This window comes from Pteropus medius, unplaced genomic scaffold, assembly GCF_902729225.1.
Source record: "Pteropus medius unplaced genomic scaffold, Ma_sr-lr_union100, whole genome shotgun sequence".
Lineage (NCBI taxonomy): Eukaryota > Metazoa > Chordata > Mammalia > Chiroptera > Pteropodidae > Pteropus > Pteropus medius.
This window is the reverse complement of record NW_024344378.1, coordinates 36,901,168-36,918,154: the sequence shown is the minus strand read 5'-3', so window position 1 is coordinate 36,918,154 and position 16,987 is coordinate 36,901,168. Positions and strand designations below refer to the sequence as shown.

Sequence of the window (16,987 nt, the reverse complement as noted above, 5' to 3'; positions counted from 1 at the left end):
AATAATGATTACATTGAATAATTTAATGGAAAAGTTAAATGAAATAAAATGCTACTGTGCTAGAGGTGAAAATAGTCATTTTTAAATGAGCCCAAAGAGCTTAGAGAAAGGAAAGGGACATTGCCTGGGAATTGGGAACCCCAGAGTGTCGGCCAAGCCTCAAGCTCTGTGATTCTAGGCAATTACATTACCTCCCTGGTCTCTTCCTTATCTGTGGAATAGGTCATTAAACTGAAAGAATTCAAAAGTCCTCATCAGTTAGAAAACAAAAATTTCCGAAATGTTAATGTATTCCATCACACTGAATATAGCTTTGGTACAAGAAAAAACACTTTATCAAAAGCTAATTTATACAGAATTAGAGTAGCATTTACTTTTGTTTTCACTGAATTCAGGTCAGCTTCAAAACTCAAGTTGAATTCATTTTTCTCCAAGTTTTCAGGTTTCTTCTCAGAAAAACACTTAGGTCTTTAATTCTAGTCTTACTCCATTTTCTATATTAATGAGAAAAAAATTAATAAAATGTATATTTACCTTCAGGATGTCTCCAGTCTTAAAAGGGTCCTTCAAAGTTTAAATATTAAGAAAGCTAAACAGCAGGTAAAACCATTCCATGGCTATCCGAGGGAAGAAAGAGGGACCTGAGGCAGAGATGGTGGTGGGCTGCAAAGCAGGTAATGATGAAAAAGAAATGCAGCCATATTTTCACTGTAAAATGTCCAAATAGATGCATAGAAATTGTTTAGAAAAGCCTGCAAAAAAAAAAATATTCACCAAGAGATATGTTGTTAACATTTGGATCAATTTCTCTACAGCCTTTTCAGAATGTGCATATACATATACTTATGTATAAAAATGAGAGCATATTTTTCACATTCTATCTTTTTACTTAATAATATATTGTATTTCCTATATTATTAATTTATTAGTCTATCTTCAAAAATATCACTTTACATGTAGTGTGAGAGCCTGACAATAGGACAGTTCTAATTCTTCCCCCCATCTATGTGCAGTTGGTGTCTTACATTTTACTTTTGCATATATTTTAAATCCTACAATTTATTATTAAAGGTTTTTGTTTCAGACAGTCAATTAGCTTTTATATTTGCATTCATTTTTTTTCATTTCTAGATGTCTGTGTAGATCTCAGTTTCTGTCTGGTGTCATATTCCTGCCTACAGAGCTTCCTTTAACATTTTTTGTATTACAGGTCCTCTCATAATGAATTCTCTTAGCTTTTGGTTATCTTAAAGAGTCTTCATTTCTCCTTGATTTTTTTAAGATATTTTCTCTGGGCGTAGAATTCTTATTTGACGTTTATTTATTTTCACTATGTAAAGATGGCACTTCTTTGTTTTCGGGATTGCATAATTTCTGATAAGTAGTCTCCTGTAATTACAGTATTATCTTTGTTCTCTATAGGAAATATGTCCGTTGTTCCTCTGTCTTTGAGATTTTCTCTCTTTCATTTTTAGCAATTTGACTGATGTGTCTCATGGTGGAGTTTGTTTATTGTTTATCTCGCTTGCTGTCCTCTGAGCTTCTTGGATGTGTGATTCAATATATTTCATTATTTTGAGATCATTCTTAACCATTATCTCTTGAAATATTTCTTTTGCCCCATTTTCTCATTCTTCTCCTTATGTGACTTTAGTCAGCTCTTTTATATTGTCCCATGTCTCTCGGATGCTCTATTCTTTCTTTTCCATTCTTTTTTTTTCCCTTTGTGTTTCAGTTTGGATCATTTATATTGACATGACTTTAAAGTCAGATGTGTGAAATCTACTGATGAGCCCATGAAAGGAATTAATTTTTGATATTGTGGTTTTTCTGATCAAGTGTTTCATTTTGACTCAGAAATTCCATATCTCTTTGCTGAAGTTCTCTAACTTTTAATGCATGTTGTTCACCTATCCTACTAAATAGAATGCTGACTATTATGGCAAAACAGGAGAGACCAAGGTACATAGTATCTTTGTCTGAAGAGAGGCATGCCTCGTCTTCTGTCAGGCTGTAAAACTGGAAGGTTGAGCCAATTTAGTCAAGTTTTAAATTTCTCTAAAGGAGGGCTGCCTTTGCCTTATGCTTAGGGGGCTGGGTAGGGGGTGGTCAGCGAATTTTATTTGATGTTGGTGCACCACCCTCAGCTTTCCCTGCTCACCTGTTACACAGAGGACATCTCTCACCATGCTCCTGCCTGACCTCCACAGTTGGCTACTGTTGCTTGCTGCTCCTGCTAGGCTTGTGCTGGGCTAAGGGTCTTTCATGTGTCTCAGCTTCAGTGTTAGGGCATGTGCCTAGACATCAGTGCTGGGTTTCTCTTAGCATTCCTGCCCTTTCCACCGTGGCAGTCAACTTCTGCCTTATATGTATGGTTATAGATTTGAAGGCGCTTCATATGTCCTGCCTAATTACATCCAGGTAAGCATGTACAAGCTTACATTTCACCAACTGCAAATGAGAATTCTATTAAACAAGTCCTTTTTTTCCCTCTAACATCATTGAGCTCTTTTGATATGCTTGCGTTACATAATTTTATTGCTCGCTTACAGTGGAACTGTAGCACCGGGCCTTGTGTGTAAGCAGGGCGTAAACATTTTTATTAGTTAATTGAGGAATCAAAATATAAATGTCCCATTGAGTCGTCCAAAGGTACTGCTGTCATATAGATTTGTTTCTGATTGACAGAGCAGTCATACCTGATTCGGGAATGTAAAAGTGTGTGTTTCATCCAGAAGCTCCATTTGACAATGATAAGAAACAATAGTCTTTATACAGAGGCATTTTAATCCCTAAATGAAAGTACCACTGCCTGAGGGTCTAGAACTGAATTCTGATTCTGCTTCTGATTAGCTTCCTCTTAAATATACAAATTACCGACCAGTTCTGTTCCTCAGTTTATTTATCTGTCAAGTGGAGTTAACAATATTTATCTTCAGTAGATTGTTGTGAGGATAAAATGAAATTAAGTAGTATAAGCCATTTACAGTACTTTAAGTGCTGTAGAAATATAAAATATTTCCCCTAAAAGGAGAGGAGAGGTGTAGAAAAATGTGGGAGTTAGAAACTCCAGGCACCTTTTTGATATCTGCACATCTGCTGTATGAGTACACGGATATATGAGAGTACATGAAGAGAACAAAATTAGAAATGGAGTTCTTCCTCTCACTAAAATTAGCCTGCTTGTGATAAAGGTTAATTAAGTCCTTCTCAACCAAGCAAGGGCACATTTTTAAAGGGAAATAGCATTAAGCCCTGACTCACAATAGGGAAGTGATGAGCTCTATGTGTCATATCTCAATTTGGGCTCAGTAAGTCTCCAGTTAGACTATTTCCTACAGACCTAGCCTGACACTACACCTGCTGTCTCAGGTCTTGAATCCATCCACTGTGCTGCTTGGGTCATTAGAGTGACACACATTTACACTCTGACAGCAGAAACAAGCAAGATAGCTAAAAAGTTTATCTTCTCTGAGCTTTCATTCACACCAAAAAATAGTCCACATCAAAGAAGATCAAAGCTGTACAATGCACAGCATATAGTTTTACTTCCTCTTTTGTAACCTGTTAAATACAGTTAAAATCTTCAGTCGTTAAGCTCATAGGTCTAGACTGGAGTTCAGCAAAGCACTGCCGCCAGGCCAACTCCAGCCCAGCATCTGTTTTTGTAAATAAAGTTTTATTGGAACAGAACCACTTTCACTTCTATGCATATTGTGTATGACTGCTTTAGTGCTACAGTGGCAGAGCTGAGTGGTTATAATAAAGATTGCATGGCCTATAAAGCCAAAAATATTTGCTATCTGACCCTTTGTAGAAAAAGTTTGCCTACCGCTGGTCTAGAGCGATGACACTAGTTCTGTCCACTCCTCACCAGCATTACCAAAACAAGTTTATTTTACTCAGGTCTCTTACTTTCACTTAATTAATTAATTACTGATTTATACTTTAGCAACTAAGAATTATGAGATATCAGGAGTTCCTCAGATGGGAGAATGTATAATGGCTAGAAGCATTTAACTAGAAAAGTCTATAGAAAATACAGGATAAAATGAACATGCTAAACAACACACCATGAGGATACAATCAGCCAAGTCCAGAATGTAGGAAATTCTACACAATAAATAACTCAGGGTGTTTTTTTTTTCCAATGAATATATGGACATGGAAAAAAGAGTGTGGAGTCGGGCTCCTATGGAGATTAAAAGATACTGAAGGGACAGTTCAATTTAGAAGATATGGATGTTCTAACTTGAACAACCCAACTGAGATTATTGGAGATAATGGGAGAATTTGAACATTGCCAGGGTCTTGGTGTTATGAAGTTATTTGTATTTTGTTAGTTATGATAATGATATTGTGATTTTTTAAAAACATCCTTATTTGTTAGAGACAATTAAATTGTAGCACTTTTGAATAGAATAAGATTCCTAGGATTTTTTTCCTCCTTCAACTCCTTCAACAAGAAAAAATAGGGAGGATAAAAGAAATGATAATTATTAAAACAGGATGATGAGTCAGTGCATAAAGCTCTTCATGCTTTTCTCTCAAACTTTGTGTCTATTTGAAAAATTTTCATTTTAAAGTGCTTTTTAAACCATGAGTTTATGTCAGATTTCAGTTTGAATATTGGTTTTGCTAGATGTTTCTGCATCTGTAAAATGGGCATTTTATAATTCAGATTGTATATGACATTGTGAGGACTGCGAGAATTGAATAAGAAAGAGTTTAGCACAGTGCCTAACATATAGGGAATGGTCAATACCTGGTGGCAAATACTTTATCTGCTATCAAACAACAAAAAATGTAACTCCATTTGACCCTAGTTCATTTATCACGTGATTGATATTTGTGAACAACAGCTTTTAAACTCATACTGCTGCTACACAGAATAAGGAACCAACATAGAGAATGTTTTTCATATATACACCTATTTCCTTGGCAGTCTGGAAATAACCATAGCACCTGTAAAGAAGCATGGAGGAGGAATTATGGATTTAAAGAGACCATGATTGGAATGTTATATTGTCCTTACATATGGCTGTTCCTCCATAGTAGTTAAAAAAAAAAAAAAATAGTGTTTTCTGTGAGATTAACGAATGCCTGTGAACACATTTTAGCCCAGTGTACATGGGAAGCACGGTGACTATTACGGTACTGACAGATTTCCCAGTTGGAGTTACTGTTGTCTCTCTTTGACATCTTGTGCTCAAATGAACCCAGGCAAGGCTCTGAGTGACATGATGCTGCTTTACCTCAGTGTGTGCTGACTTAATCAGATGTTTTTTAGTCAGCCACTCATTAGCCAATATGTATCACACAAACTTACAGGAAAACACATTAAAGGTGCAGGATTTAATAGAAAAAAAATGCATCAGTCACTTGAAATAGATAAAATAAACTTGGGCTCTACCCCACAAAGTGTCTCCTAAAATTCATATCTTTTTGGGGTCTATTTCTGAAGACAATGACTGTTCAGAGAGAAATGTTTAAAGCATACTGTTCACAATGTTTTATAAAAAAAAAAAAAAGAAAATTAAAGTAAATTGGGGGCATTTTAGAAAGCAGTGTTTTGGTTGAACTGAAGATACAGAAACTATACTTTTTTTTTCTTCTTCCACAGAATGACATCACTCCTTTACATGTTGCATCAAAAAGAGGAAATGCCAATATGGTGAAACTACTGCTTGACCGAGGAGCGAAAATCGATGCCAAAACGCGGGTAGGCGTGCAATCCATGTGCATACTTACACTTATTTTCAAGAAGTACAAACACTTTTTCTAATACCCGTGCACTGGTTTGACACTGGATTTAATTTTGTTTCTTTTGTTATAGTCTCTTAGAAAATGATTGCCAACTTTCTTCTCCTTAGAATGGAATGATGGTCAATATTTATAAATGTTTAATACATGTTTAAATAGTGCATGGCTTTAATTATAGAAGCTAAGGTCTAAGACCTAGAGTTTTAGTTGAGTTAATTTTCAAGAATTTAATCACTACACGTCACTGCAGACTATCCATTCGGTCAGTTTGATACTAAAACGAATCCGTGCACCTTTGTGCATTGCTGGTAGAAATGCAAAATGGTGTAGTTGGTATGGAAAACAGCATTGAGGTTCCTCAAAAAAAACTAAAAATATAACTACCATATGATCCAGCAATTCCACTTCTGGGTATATACCCAACAGAATTGGAAGTAGAATGGTGGTTGCCTGGGAGACAAGAAAATGGGGAGCTATCGTTCAGTGGACATAGAGTTTCAGTTTTGCAAGAAGAAAAAGTTCCAAAGATGTTACACAGCAATGTGAATGCAGTTAACACTGCTGAACCATATACTTAAAAACGGTTGAGAGTAAATTTTATATTTTATATTGTGTTTTATACGACAATTAAATTAAAAACACACACACACACAAATCTGTCTAGCTAGGTGTTTGGCATGTTGCTTATTTGATGTAATGCACTGTGAGGTGGGGAGAGAACTGAGACTTAGAATCAAGCTTGAACCCCAAATTTTGAGCTTAACTAATTGACTTAAGTAGACCGTTTAACCTTCTGCGTGTAATTTCTCTCTCTGAAAATAAAGACAACTAATGGCCACTATGTAGCATTGTTGTAAGATCAAGCTAATGTTTGTAAACTGTGCCAGTATGAAGTGGGCCAGAAATAAGTCCCAACCATTTCTAGTATAATTCAGAGCTCTAATTAGCACTAAACATCTAACCAAGGGATTTTCTTTCAACGTTTCATGTTTCTGTTATGGTGTATGAGCAAGAGCAAGACTCATAAAAAGGTCTCACCATAAGCATCCACCTAACTAAGGGCTTTGGATAGTTTTTCATGTATTGAGGTTGTACCTCCCACAATTCTGTGCTGCTTCCTTCAAGAATCCTGACCCCTGTGTTTCTAAAACTGGCCTGGTAACCAGAACTTGATTCCTTTAGCTCCTTCATTGACCACTTCATTTATTATTCACTACATTTATTCACTCAACCAGGAAATGATTACTGAGTGACTACTGTGGGCCAGACACAGCTGGGTGATAGAGCAAGACAAGACGCTTTACCTGCCGTCATGAAGCTAATAGGTGGTCTGTCTCCTATATTCAAGGCAGCCCAGACATAGATGTTTGACAGAAGACCCAGACTTCTTTTCCTTGATGATTACTGCACCAGAAAAACATGTATCTACCTTAAAAGAAACAAGCTTTCTAGAAAAGAGGAGTGAAGGAAGTGAAGATTGATCCCTAAAAGACTATCTGACTGGGGAAGTAAATTGAGAAAAGATCTTCCTTAAGTGACTTTGAATTGCTGGATCATATGGTAATTCTATCTTACTGAACCGACATTTTCATAATAAGAAGCAATTACCAGTATGTGAAGAATCCTGGAACTGTTCCTATAAATATCAGGGATCTTCTGCTAAGTATAGGCTATTTAAAGAGGTTGTAAGGAGTAAGAGATGCATTGAGTATGCCACTTGATCGTCACGATAAGCTAAACGATCATTTGTAAATAGGGAGAATCTTTGTGAAGAGAAGTGAGGGATACTGCAGCCAAGCTGGAAAAAGATGCTAGAAGAGATCTACCTGCATATCCGGCTGGGGTTTTAGTGGCATGTGGATTAGAAATTACCTTATTTCTCCCTCTCTTGACACAGTCATCAATTACCAGAACAGCAAAATAACTTGTCAGTCATTTTGTGTCATTTATCAAACACTCGCTGTGTTCAGTACAATGAGAGGAGAAAAGGTACATAAGAAATTCAGGCCCCATCTTTATGGGGCATATAGTGTCACAGGGAAGGGCCAGGATAAAAACACAGAAACTCTTCTGGACAAAAGTGTCAGAGATATGAAATAATGTCAAGTTCAGTGTGCAGCCTGGTTTCTGTGACACTTTGCCTCTGTGCTCTGAAAGGCTATCTTGTTTTAAACAAGATGTAGACTTCTTTTTAGCATCCATTCAGATTTACTTTTCTCCTGTGTTGTGTGAGCAATGTGCAAATGTGAGGGACACTTGCAGAAACAGAGCAGAAAAGCCTGTCATTCTTTTTGTTGTTGTCCCTCGTGGAGTGGGATGGGGATGGGATGTCAACCAGGCACAGACAGAATTCCTAGCAGATTCTATGGAAGAAAGTGTAGTACACGCCCAAAATATGTAAACTATTTTGTGTTGTCTACATCAGAGCTTCCCTTCTCTCCTGCTGAAATGACTGAGTAGTGATTGAGTGCGTGGGTGAAAGGAAGGGAGCCAGATAAAATGTCAAAGTTCTAGGGAAAAGCCTAAAAACAAAGCAAAATTTTTCATAAATACAAGTTTTAATGACCCAGTCCAGCGCCTCTTGAGAAAACAGATATTGTTTTCTACTAATCCATCTCCTACCAGCTACTTACTACTGTGGTGGCTGCCTTGTCGTATCAAGAATCTGACCTGGAACACACCAGTCGCCCATGTGTAGAGACAGGAAAACAACTCTGGACTTGACCTCAGATGCCAGCCACTCTACGGGACCTTGTTATCTTGCCCTCTTCCCTGCATGGGTTGTTGACCTAATAAAGCAGACCCTTAGAACCCTTTCATTTCATTCAACGAAGTATACTTGAGTGGTGGTCAGAGTAATTTATGTGGTCAGAGGAAGATCTTAGCAGCTGGAAAGGCAGGATGAGAGTGAATTTTATTTTACCCTAGTGCCTGACCTCTAGTCTTGAGTGTGACTAGCAAGTGATGAAATCGTGACCTTGGGAAAGTTCACCCTCTTGAGTCTCAGTTTCCCACTGAATACAGAAAAGGAGTTGTTCCCAGTGATTCCACAAGCTCCCCCAGCTGGTAGGGCACTGATACTGTAACTTAAGAATAGTTGCTGTGAAAGTCACGATGGAGTTTTTAAGAAAAAAATATTAAAGAAAAGGAAAGGCACCAACTGGTTTTATGCAAAAAAAAGAAGCAAACAAACAAAATCACTAGATATTTATTGATTTGTTGACAAAGCTTTAATACAGCATTTAAACCACATTTCCAACAGATGTTTTGGAACATTTCAATAAAGGCCAACTCTTCTCTGTATATATCCAAAGGAGAAATGAAATCACTATCTCAAAGAGATATCTGCGCTCCCATGTTCATTACAGCATCATTCACAATAGCCAGGACATGAACACTAGTGTCCATTGTCAGATGAATGGATTAAAAAATGTGAGATATATATATATAATATGAAAAAGAATATTATTCATCTATAAAAATAAAAAGAAATCCTGACATTTGTGATAACATGAATGGACCTTATGTTAAGTGGAGGGCAATATACTAAGTGAAATAAGTCGGACAGAAAGACGTACTATATGATATCATTTATATGTGGAATCTAAAAACACCAAACTCATAGAAACAGAGTATAACAGTGCCTTCCAGTGGCTGAGAGGTTGGGGAAAATGAAGAGATGCTGGTCAGAGGATACAGACTATCACTTTTATAAGATGAATAAATTCAGGAATCTAAGATACATCATGGTGACTAGAGTCAGCAATATTTTATACTTGGAAGTTGCTATGAGAGTAAGGCTTAAATGTTATCACCATAATAGCAACAACAAAATTTGTAAGGTGAAGAATGTGTTAACTAACCTTACTTAGGCAAACATTTCACAATATATATGTGTATCAAATTATCACATTGCACATCTTAAACTTACACAATGTTATATGTCAGTTATAGCTCAATAAAGCTGAGGCATAAAGGATAATTATGTGAATCTTCTGAAAGAAGTTTAGCTAGGACCTGATGAATCACAGAGCCTTGTGGTTCAGCTTCTATTTGGCTTATTTCAAGAAAGCGTTCCCTATTTTCCCAGTTTCACAGTGCTGGCTAATAACAACGGGCTTGTTATCTTATGCTGCAGAATTGACAAGAGTTAATATGCAGAGTATTTGTAATAATGGCAGCAAATGTGCTAAGACAGAAGCACAAATCAAGGCAAATTTTTCAATCTGGTATATATGCAGCATCCCAGTTTTAAAATGACTTTTGAAATTAGTTTTTCAACAATATCGTAATGGTCTTATTTGTTTCTTTATAGACCCAAATGCTTTGCTAAAAATGGCTACTTATGGGTAGCCTATTTCTTTCCATTTAACTCTCACTCTCTGCAAAGCTAATATGTGTCTTTATATACTTATTGAAGGAAGATACTTTGCAATGGATGCTCTTGTTATTTTCATTTTTCCTTTGCAACAATTCACAGCCAAATCAGAGGCTCAATCTAAACCCTAAATTCAGAACCATTTTAAAACTTTGTGGCAACTTCTGAATTCTCCATCTCTTTTCACCACTCTTCTCCATCCAATTATAAAGGCGTCTGTGCTCATATTTAGTGCTTCAGAGATGTAGGAGTTCCAGGTAGAGTGAGTAATAACAATTCTCTAATTCCTAGAATGCTGCTCTAACCTTGCCTCTCTCAACTTCCAGCTTTCCTAGCAAGGTGCCACTGCCCACACCTCATATGTTCCCATCAGTACATTATAGTCAAAGCTACACCTTGACACTGAAATGCACAGATTCACCTTAGTGTTTGTAGCACTTAGCACACTTTGTGGCACATACTGGATATTTAATAAGTGTTTGCTGAATATATAGAAATAAGATGCACTCCTCAATATTACATTAAGGTTTTTTGAGAAGGCCTTAATTTAATATTAGTTAATTAAATTACTTGACTTTATACTAGATCTGTGGTGTCTTTTCTCCCTAAAGTTAATGGCATCCAATGGATTTATAAAAATGAAGAGATATTTGTGCACAAGTAGATAAAGGGTTTTCAGAGGACCTTAAATCTGTCAATTGTTAAATTCTTACTATTCTAGAAAGGTTTCTGGGGACACTTGGATGTCCTTTAATATTGGGTTATCCTTTCCCAGAAGTGCAGCAAGTTAAATATGAAGGAAAAGGAAATATTGGCATTGACTGTTGCTTTCTGTTACATTTCTAGAAGTGTGATTGCCTTGGTTAAAAATAAGTCCTTGAAGAATATTTTAAATATTTCATAGTCATAAAATAGTCTCTATCAAATAGAAAGTTCTAATACAACAGTCCTCCTTAGAGTTCTAACATAGACATGTTGACAAGAACATTTGAAATAGCGTAGAAGACTAATTTGAAAAATTTTTATGTCATTTAAAAATATATCCACTTTTAATTTTTGTATCACATATATTAAAAATTAACCAAAAGTACTTGTTCGGATTCAAAGAAGGTCAAGGGTACCTACAACTCATTTTTGCTATGAACCTTAACCTGCTCCAAAAAAATTGTCTTAATTATTTTGAAATGTACAGATAATCATAAAATGCCTTTAGAATTCTAAACATGAAAATCTTTTTGAAGGAAAGAATGTTTTTGAGAGATGCAGAGTTCTAAAACCATGACAGAAGCATTTTTTTCTTTCTCCCTCCCTTTTTTTCCTCCTCCTCTCCTTTATCCTACTCCAGTGACTTTACATCATATAGAAAACTTCATTTCCCTGACCAAATTGAAGATCTAAATTTTAGGTAAATTTTGTATGCCACTTAGACATTGTTCTCTTGAAGAATCTACAAAAGAGCCTCAGGACAGTTGTTGTTTTAGTTAAGTGCTACGTGGATCCAAGTCCTGGTGTTCAGAAAGTAATCTACTTTTTTTCCTATTTCCCTTTGGTATTGGTTGGTAACACTCACATCCTATTTCTTTTAAATAACTCTACATCCAGTAAGCACACAAGTACTCTAGAGTTATCAACCATAAACAGCTTGATTATCCTCTTTCCCCAAAGGAAAGATATAATAATTAAAGAAGTCATTAATGGTTTTTTTAATTGTGAAACCTCATTTGACTTTTTTCCATGTAACATCTTATAAGAACTATATAAAAAGCACCTTTATATATTTAAAATTTATTTTATAATAGATTATTCAGTTTCTACCTACTCAAAATTCAAGAATTCTCTTATCTTTTTTGTTGAAGGAATATTCGCAAAGTAGAAACAAACACAACCTATGATGGTATGGTGTGTAGAGGCTACATATTCATGTTTTTACTTAAATATATGAGAGTTCTGGCTTCAAGTAAGGATGAAGCAGCTATTATTGAACTAAGCCTCCTGCTGATAAAATTATAAATTCTGGGAAAATATTTTTTAGAAGCTTGTTTGGAGTCACTAAAAAGCAATCAAAAGCAAGCATAAAATGAAGAGAAGTCAACTTTTGAAAGAACTAAATAACATAGGACAAGATCGATTGTTATATGGCAGACACTCCACAGTCAGCATAGCATACTGTTATATAACTCATGCAGAAACTCAGTTTTATTGGCTTGAGGAGAGAGAATCAAGTTTGGAGCTATAAGAGTGGCTGGATATATAGTGGGAAAATCACTGAAAAGTGGAAACCACAAAGGGTAGTGCTAAAATTAATATGTAAACACCTCACGATTCTTGACTGACTCCTGAACTACGTATATGCAGGGCAAAACTTCAGGGAGGCCAGTGGAAAATAACAGCTAAAAGATTAAACACATAGAAGAAAGTTCAGCAGCTACCTGCTGTAAGAGAGAGAATTGCCATGTCAGAGAGGCTTGGTAAATATCGTTGACTTTTTATTGAACCTCTGGAAGGACTGCATCTGAGGAGTTATGTGTATGCCCCAAGACTAAAAGAATCACTCTAAGAATAAGAACAAACTGAAATAGATCTACCATTAAAAGCCTAAAACTAAGCCCCTACAAGTCCCAGAGTTTTTCTAATGTATTGCTCACAATATTTACTATGTAATTTAAAAGAACTTCTGAAAATCAGATAGAGAAAAAAATTTTAAGCAGCCAGAGAAAAAGTTATATTGTTAATGTAAACCGATGATGAGAATATAATCTGACTTCTCATCAGAAACACTGAAGGCCAGAAGACAATGGAACATCTTTAAAGTACTGAATGAAAAATACCTGTCAATTTAGAATTTATATCCAGTAAAAATATATTTCCATAATAAATTCAAAATAAAGACAATTTCAGATAAGCAAAATTTGAGAGAACTTGTTACCACCAGACACACACTAAAATAAATACTAAAGAAAGTTCTTCAGTCTGGAGGAAAATAAATGATAGCAGATGGAAATTTGAATCTAAATAAAGTGAGAAAAGAGCTAGAAATAATAAGCAAATAAAGTACTATTTTTATTAAATTCTTTCAGTCGATTGTTTAAATAAAACTATCAATCTATTATGAGGTTGATAATACACGTGGAAATAAAATATATTTATAACACAAAGGATTAAACTGATAGTGTAAATTGAATTATAATATTCCAGAATTCTCATATAATACATGAAGTGGTATAATATTTTAATATATAATGATATAACGTAATCAATTTATCAATAATATAATATAACTAAGAATATAATATAATGAATAATGTAATATTGTTTAGACTGTGATAACTTAAGGGTACATACTGTAATCCCTAGGGCAACTACTAAAAAGAGATTTAGTTTACAAGCCAGAGTAGGAGATAGCCAATGTTATATATGATCATTCAATGATTAGAATACTAAATAATACTCAACCCAAAAGAAAACAAGAAAGTAGGGACAAAAAAAAAACACAAAAAACAAAGAACAGAGTAGAAAAAGACACAACCAATAGTTTAAGTGTTTATTTTCAGGATCAGAGAGAAAGCTGTAGTTTTCTAAGCAGAAAGAACAACAGGATTTTAACTTAGCTTAATATTAAACATATAGCGTGTATGGCAGGATAACACGGAAGAAAATGACAAGAGGTATTTCCCTCTTTTATATATAAATGGCAGGAATGAATTCTTGATCTTAAAAGGAAAAGGCTTGGTATAGTAGAAGGAATCCGATCTCTCTGACCGAGGTAAGCCTGAGGTTAAATTCTTAATTCCAAGCATTTACTTGCATGTAACCTCGGGTTGGCACATTAATCCTCTGGAGCAGCTTTCTAAACTGTAAGTGGAACTTCTGAGGCCATTCTCATGAATTTTCGTAGAGATTCAATAAGATCACGAATGTAAAGCACCTGTGACAATAGAGGGGTTTCAAAATTTTTTATTTCACTTCCACTTAGGCCAAATTTATAACTGCATAACATTCACAAAATGACGATGCAGTCAGGATTTTTAGTGAAAAACACAGATATGAGAATAGTTATTGGACTGTAATTGATCCCCTTTATCCTTGACTGTCATCATAACTCTCCTCAGTTTTTAATTAAATGTCACATCCTGTTTCATGTCCATGCTATAGAAAAAGTGTTTATCCACTTTTTTTCTAGTGAGTTCTCTCTGCTGGATTTCCTTTTTCTTTTCTACAGTGAGCTTTTTGCTTAGGAGAAAGAAATGAAAGGAACCTAGAGGATACACATCCAAATAAATTTCTCTTTTTGAAAGTATTTCTCAAGTCATGAACTCGTGTCATTTCAGTATGGGCTTTGAGCTAATTCAACCTGTTGAGGACATATTCGGTATTCTTAGATATGATGCCTTAATGCTTTGGTCCATGCTTTTCAGAAAAGAACAGACCTGACAAAAAGTCTTTTTGACCTTCAAGTGTGCAATGTTTTGCTGTTAGCAAACACAAGAGAGCATTTTGTCAAGCATTTTGTCCAGCCAGTACAGTGCAGCTCCCCACCTCGCTAATAAGATTGCCGTCACTGAAATGAAATATGAGATCTGGCCTAGCCAGTTTGCATCGCTTCAGAATTCTGCCCAAGGGAATACTTGTCCATTATATTAGTGCTTTAAAAAATCAGGGGAATTGGGGAAAAAATTACCCCATGCAATTTCATTTCCCTCTCATAATGTTACTATGGCAACTCAGCATGCCTCTCTCATTCTCTCCTGTCCAATTGCATATGCTGCCTTTCTTGAGGCAGCCTCCCTTGAGCCCCAATAATTGCCTTTGTCAAGCATTTTTCAGCTGGAGGTTGATGCTGTTGTATGCAGGTGAACTGCTTTTTGGCCCAGGACCCATTCTAAGTGACACTGTATACTAATTGTAAATTTCTAGGGGTTAGAAGCAGGTCAGAATTCTTATTTTGTATTGGAAAATGATTGCTCTAATTTCAAGGAATTAAAAAGCTTACATAGTTCACTGCTATGTTGTAAAGCACAATATTCACAGTTGCAATTTTTTTAAGCTTATAGTATTCTGAATTTTAAAAAGCAAAAAACCTTATTTAGAATAAATATTCTGATATTTTTCTTATTCTCATTCTGAGAACTAAAAAGACTGAGTCACATTCTTTGGTCTAATCCTAATTTACAAATCACTTATCTATTGAGAATTTTATTTTTCTGGAAGGAAAGACAAGTTATTTTTATAGTACTTCTGAAGTATAAAACGTGTCTAATCTTTAACAAAAAGGATAACAAGGAAAGGAATTTTTAACCAACTAACTATACAACACTTTTAAAAGACTAGACCAAAAATTTATTTATTCACTCAGTCCATTTATTCATTCACTCAGTCATTTTTATGAAGCAGCTTTCATGGACATGGTACTGAATTACTTCAGAAGCAGACTGGGTGAAATGATAATGCATGCCCCTCAAATACCAGGTAAAAAGCTATAGGTTCCCCAGAAGAAGTACCAATAAAATAAGACAGGGGTCCTAAATATAGAATGGTCACATCCAATTTTGGATCAGGATTCAGAGAAACACTGTTCTTTAAAATAGTAATGATTTGGATCTTGGAGAAAGTGGGAAGGGAACTTCCAGGTAAATGAAGTATGGGCAAAGCAGAGGAACGAGAAAAATGAGAGTCTTTTGCCAGGTGCTACAAAGAGTTTGTTAATTGAAGTAGAAGTGAAAGGAATAGAGGAAGGCCAAGTATAGCCATGACTGTTGTTAGAAGACTTTAAATTCTAACCTGAGGAATTTAGACTTAGCCGAGGAATGAGTGACAGTTATCAAAGATCTTTTGAACATACAGTATCATAATCAGAACAGTGATGCTAAGCCACACCTATTTCAAAGCGAAAGAAATTAGATAAAATTTAAATTTTTTTGCCCAAAAAATCGGTATTAAGTCAATGCCTGCTAATTTTTCTTTTTCTTTTTTTTTTTAAACCAAATCAAGTGTGAATCACTAAATGTCAGGTACTCTTCAGTCTCACTGTGGATCAGCTGGTCTTGTCCCTGTCTTCGTGACTATAAAAACGGTGATGCTAATTAAAGATCTTACGTTAAAGCTAGGTATTAGTTTTCCACTGACCTGTGAATGTCCCAACGGCCAGGCTGGCACTTACTGTGCAGCCAGGCAGTCATGACATCTTGTACAGCTTCCTGATGAGGCATCTCTCCCGCCGGGATTCTGGCTATTTGAAGAACCATACACCTTTGAAAAGTGCCAGAGCACATTTGCAGAAGATCCAAAGGCATCAGCCACTTGTAATCAATGTTAAAAATACTGCAAGTAAAACTACAGTTGAAAGAGCTGTTGGTAGTTCTTTGCAGGAACTGATGTGTCACCTTGAGGAGCTAGCCGACTTCATCATTGAAAGTGATAAAAGGAATAAGGGTTAAAACAATAGCACTTCACAGTTCCTTCACTGATGAAAAAAAGTCACCTTTCCTAACTGAATCTCTAGATCCTGTTAAGTTTTTAATAAACAAACACAAAAGATCAGAGGTAGCAGCTTCAAAATGTAGATAAAGGAAGGCTAAGTGTGGCTGAAAGTTTGAGCAGAGGGTCTTTGTCTCAGTAACTCCTCCCAAGGCATCCCTTGATTGTCTTGCACAGTCGGCACTGGCCTAGTTCTGAATTCAGCCTGACTAATTTAACTTCTTTGAATCTTAGAGGTATCGTTTATAAAATGAAGATACCTTCTGTACAGGGGTAATTGTGAGGCTAAAAGTTATCATGTCTTGGATTTGCTTCAGAATAATACAAGGTAAAAATAAAGGTCAAGATATTAATAAATCAGGATTGATCATG

The 16,987-nt window shown here is 35.6% G+C and overlaps 1 protein-coding gene across 22 annotated transcripts in view; it reads left to right on the top strand.

Moving 5' to 3' along the window:
* Window positions 1–16,987, top strand: part of ANK3 (ankyrin 3) — a 563,084-nt gene that overhangs the window by 400,209 nt on the left and 145,888 nt on the right. For all 22 annotated transcript variants that reach the window (XM_039871876.1, XM_039871871.1, XM_039871870.1 and 19 more), the window contains one exon: window positions 5,624–5,722. In XM_039871876.1, coding sequence (XP_039727810.1) covers window positions 5,624–5,722 — 99 coding nt within the window. The remainder of the gene's footprint in view (window positions 1–5,623; window positions 5,723–16,987) is intronic.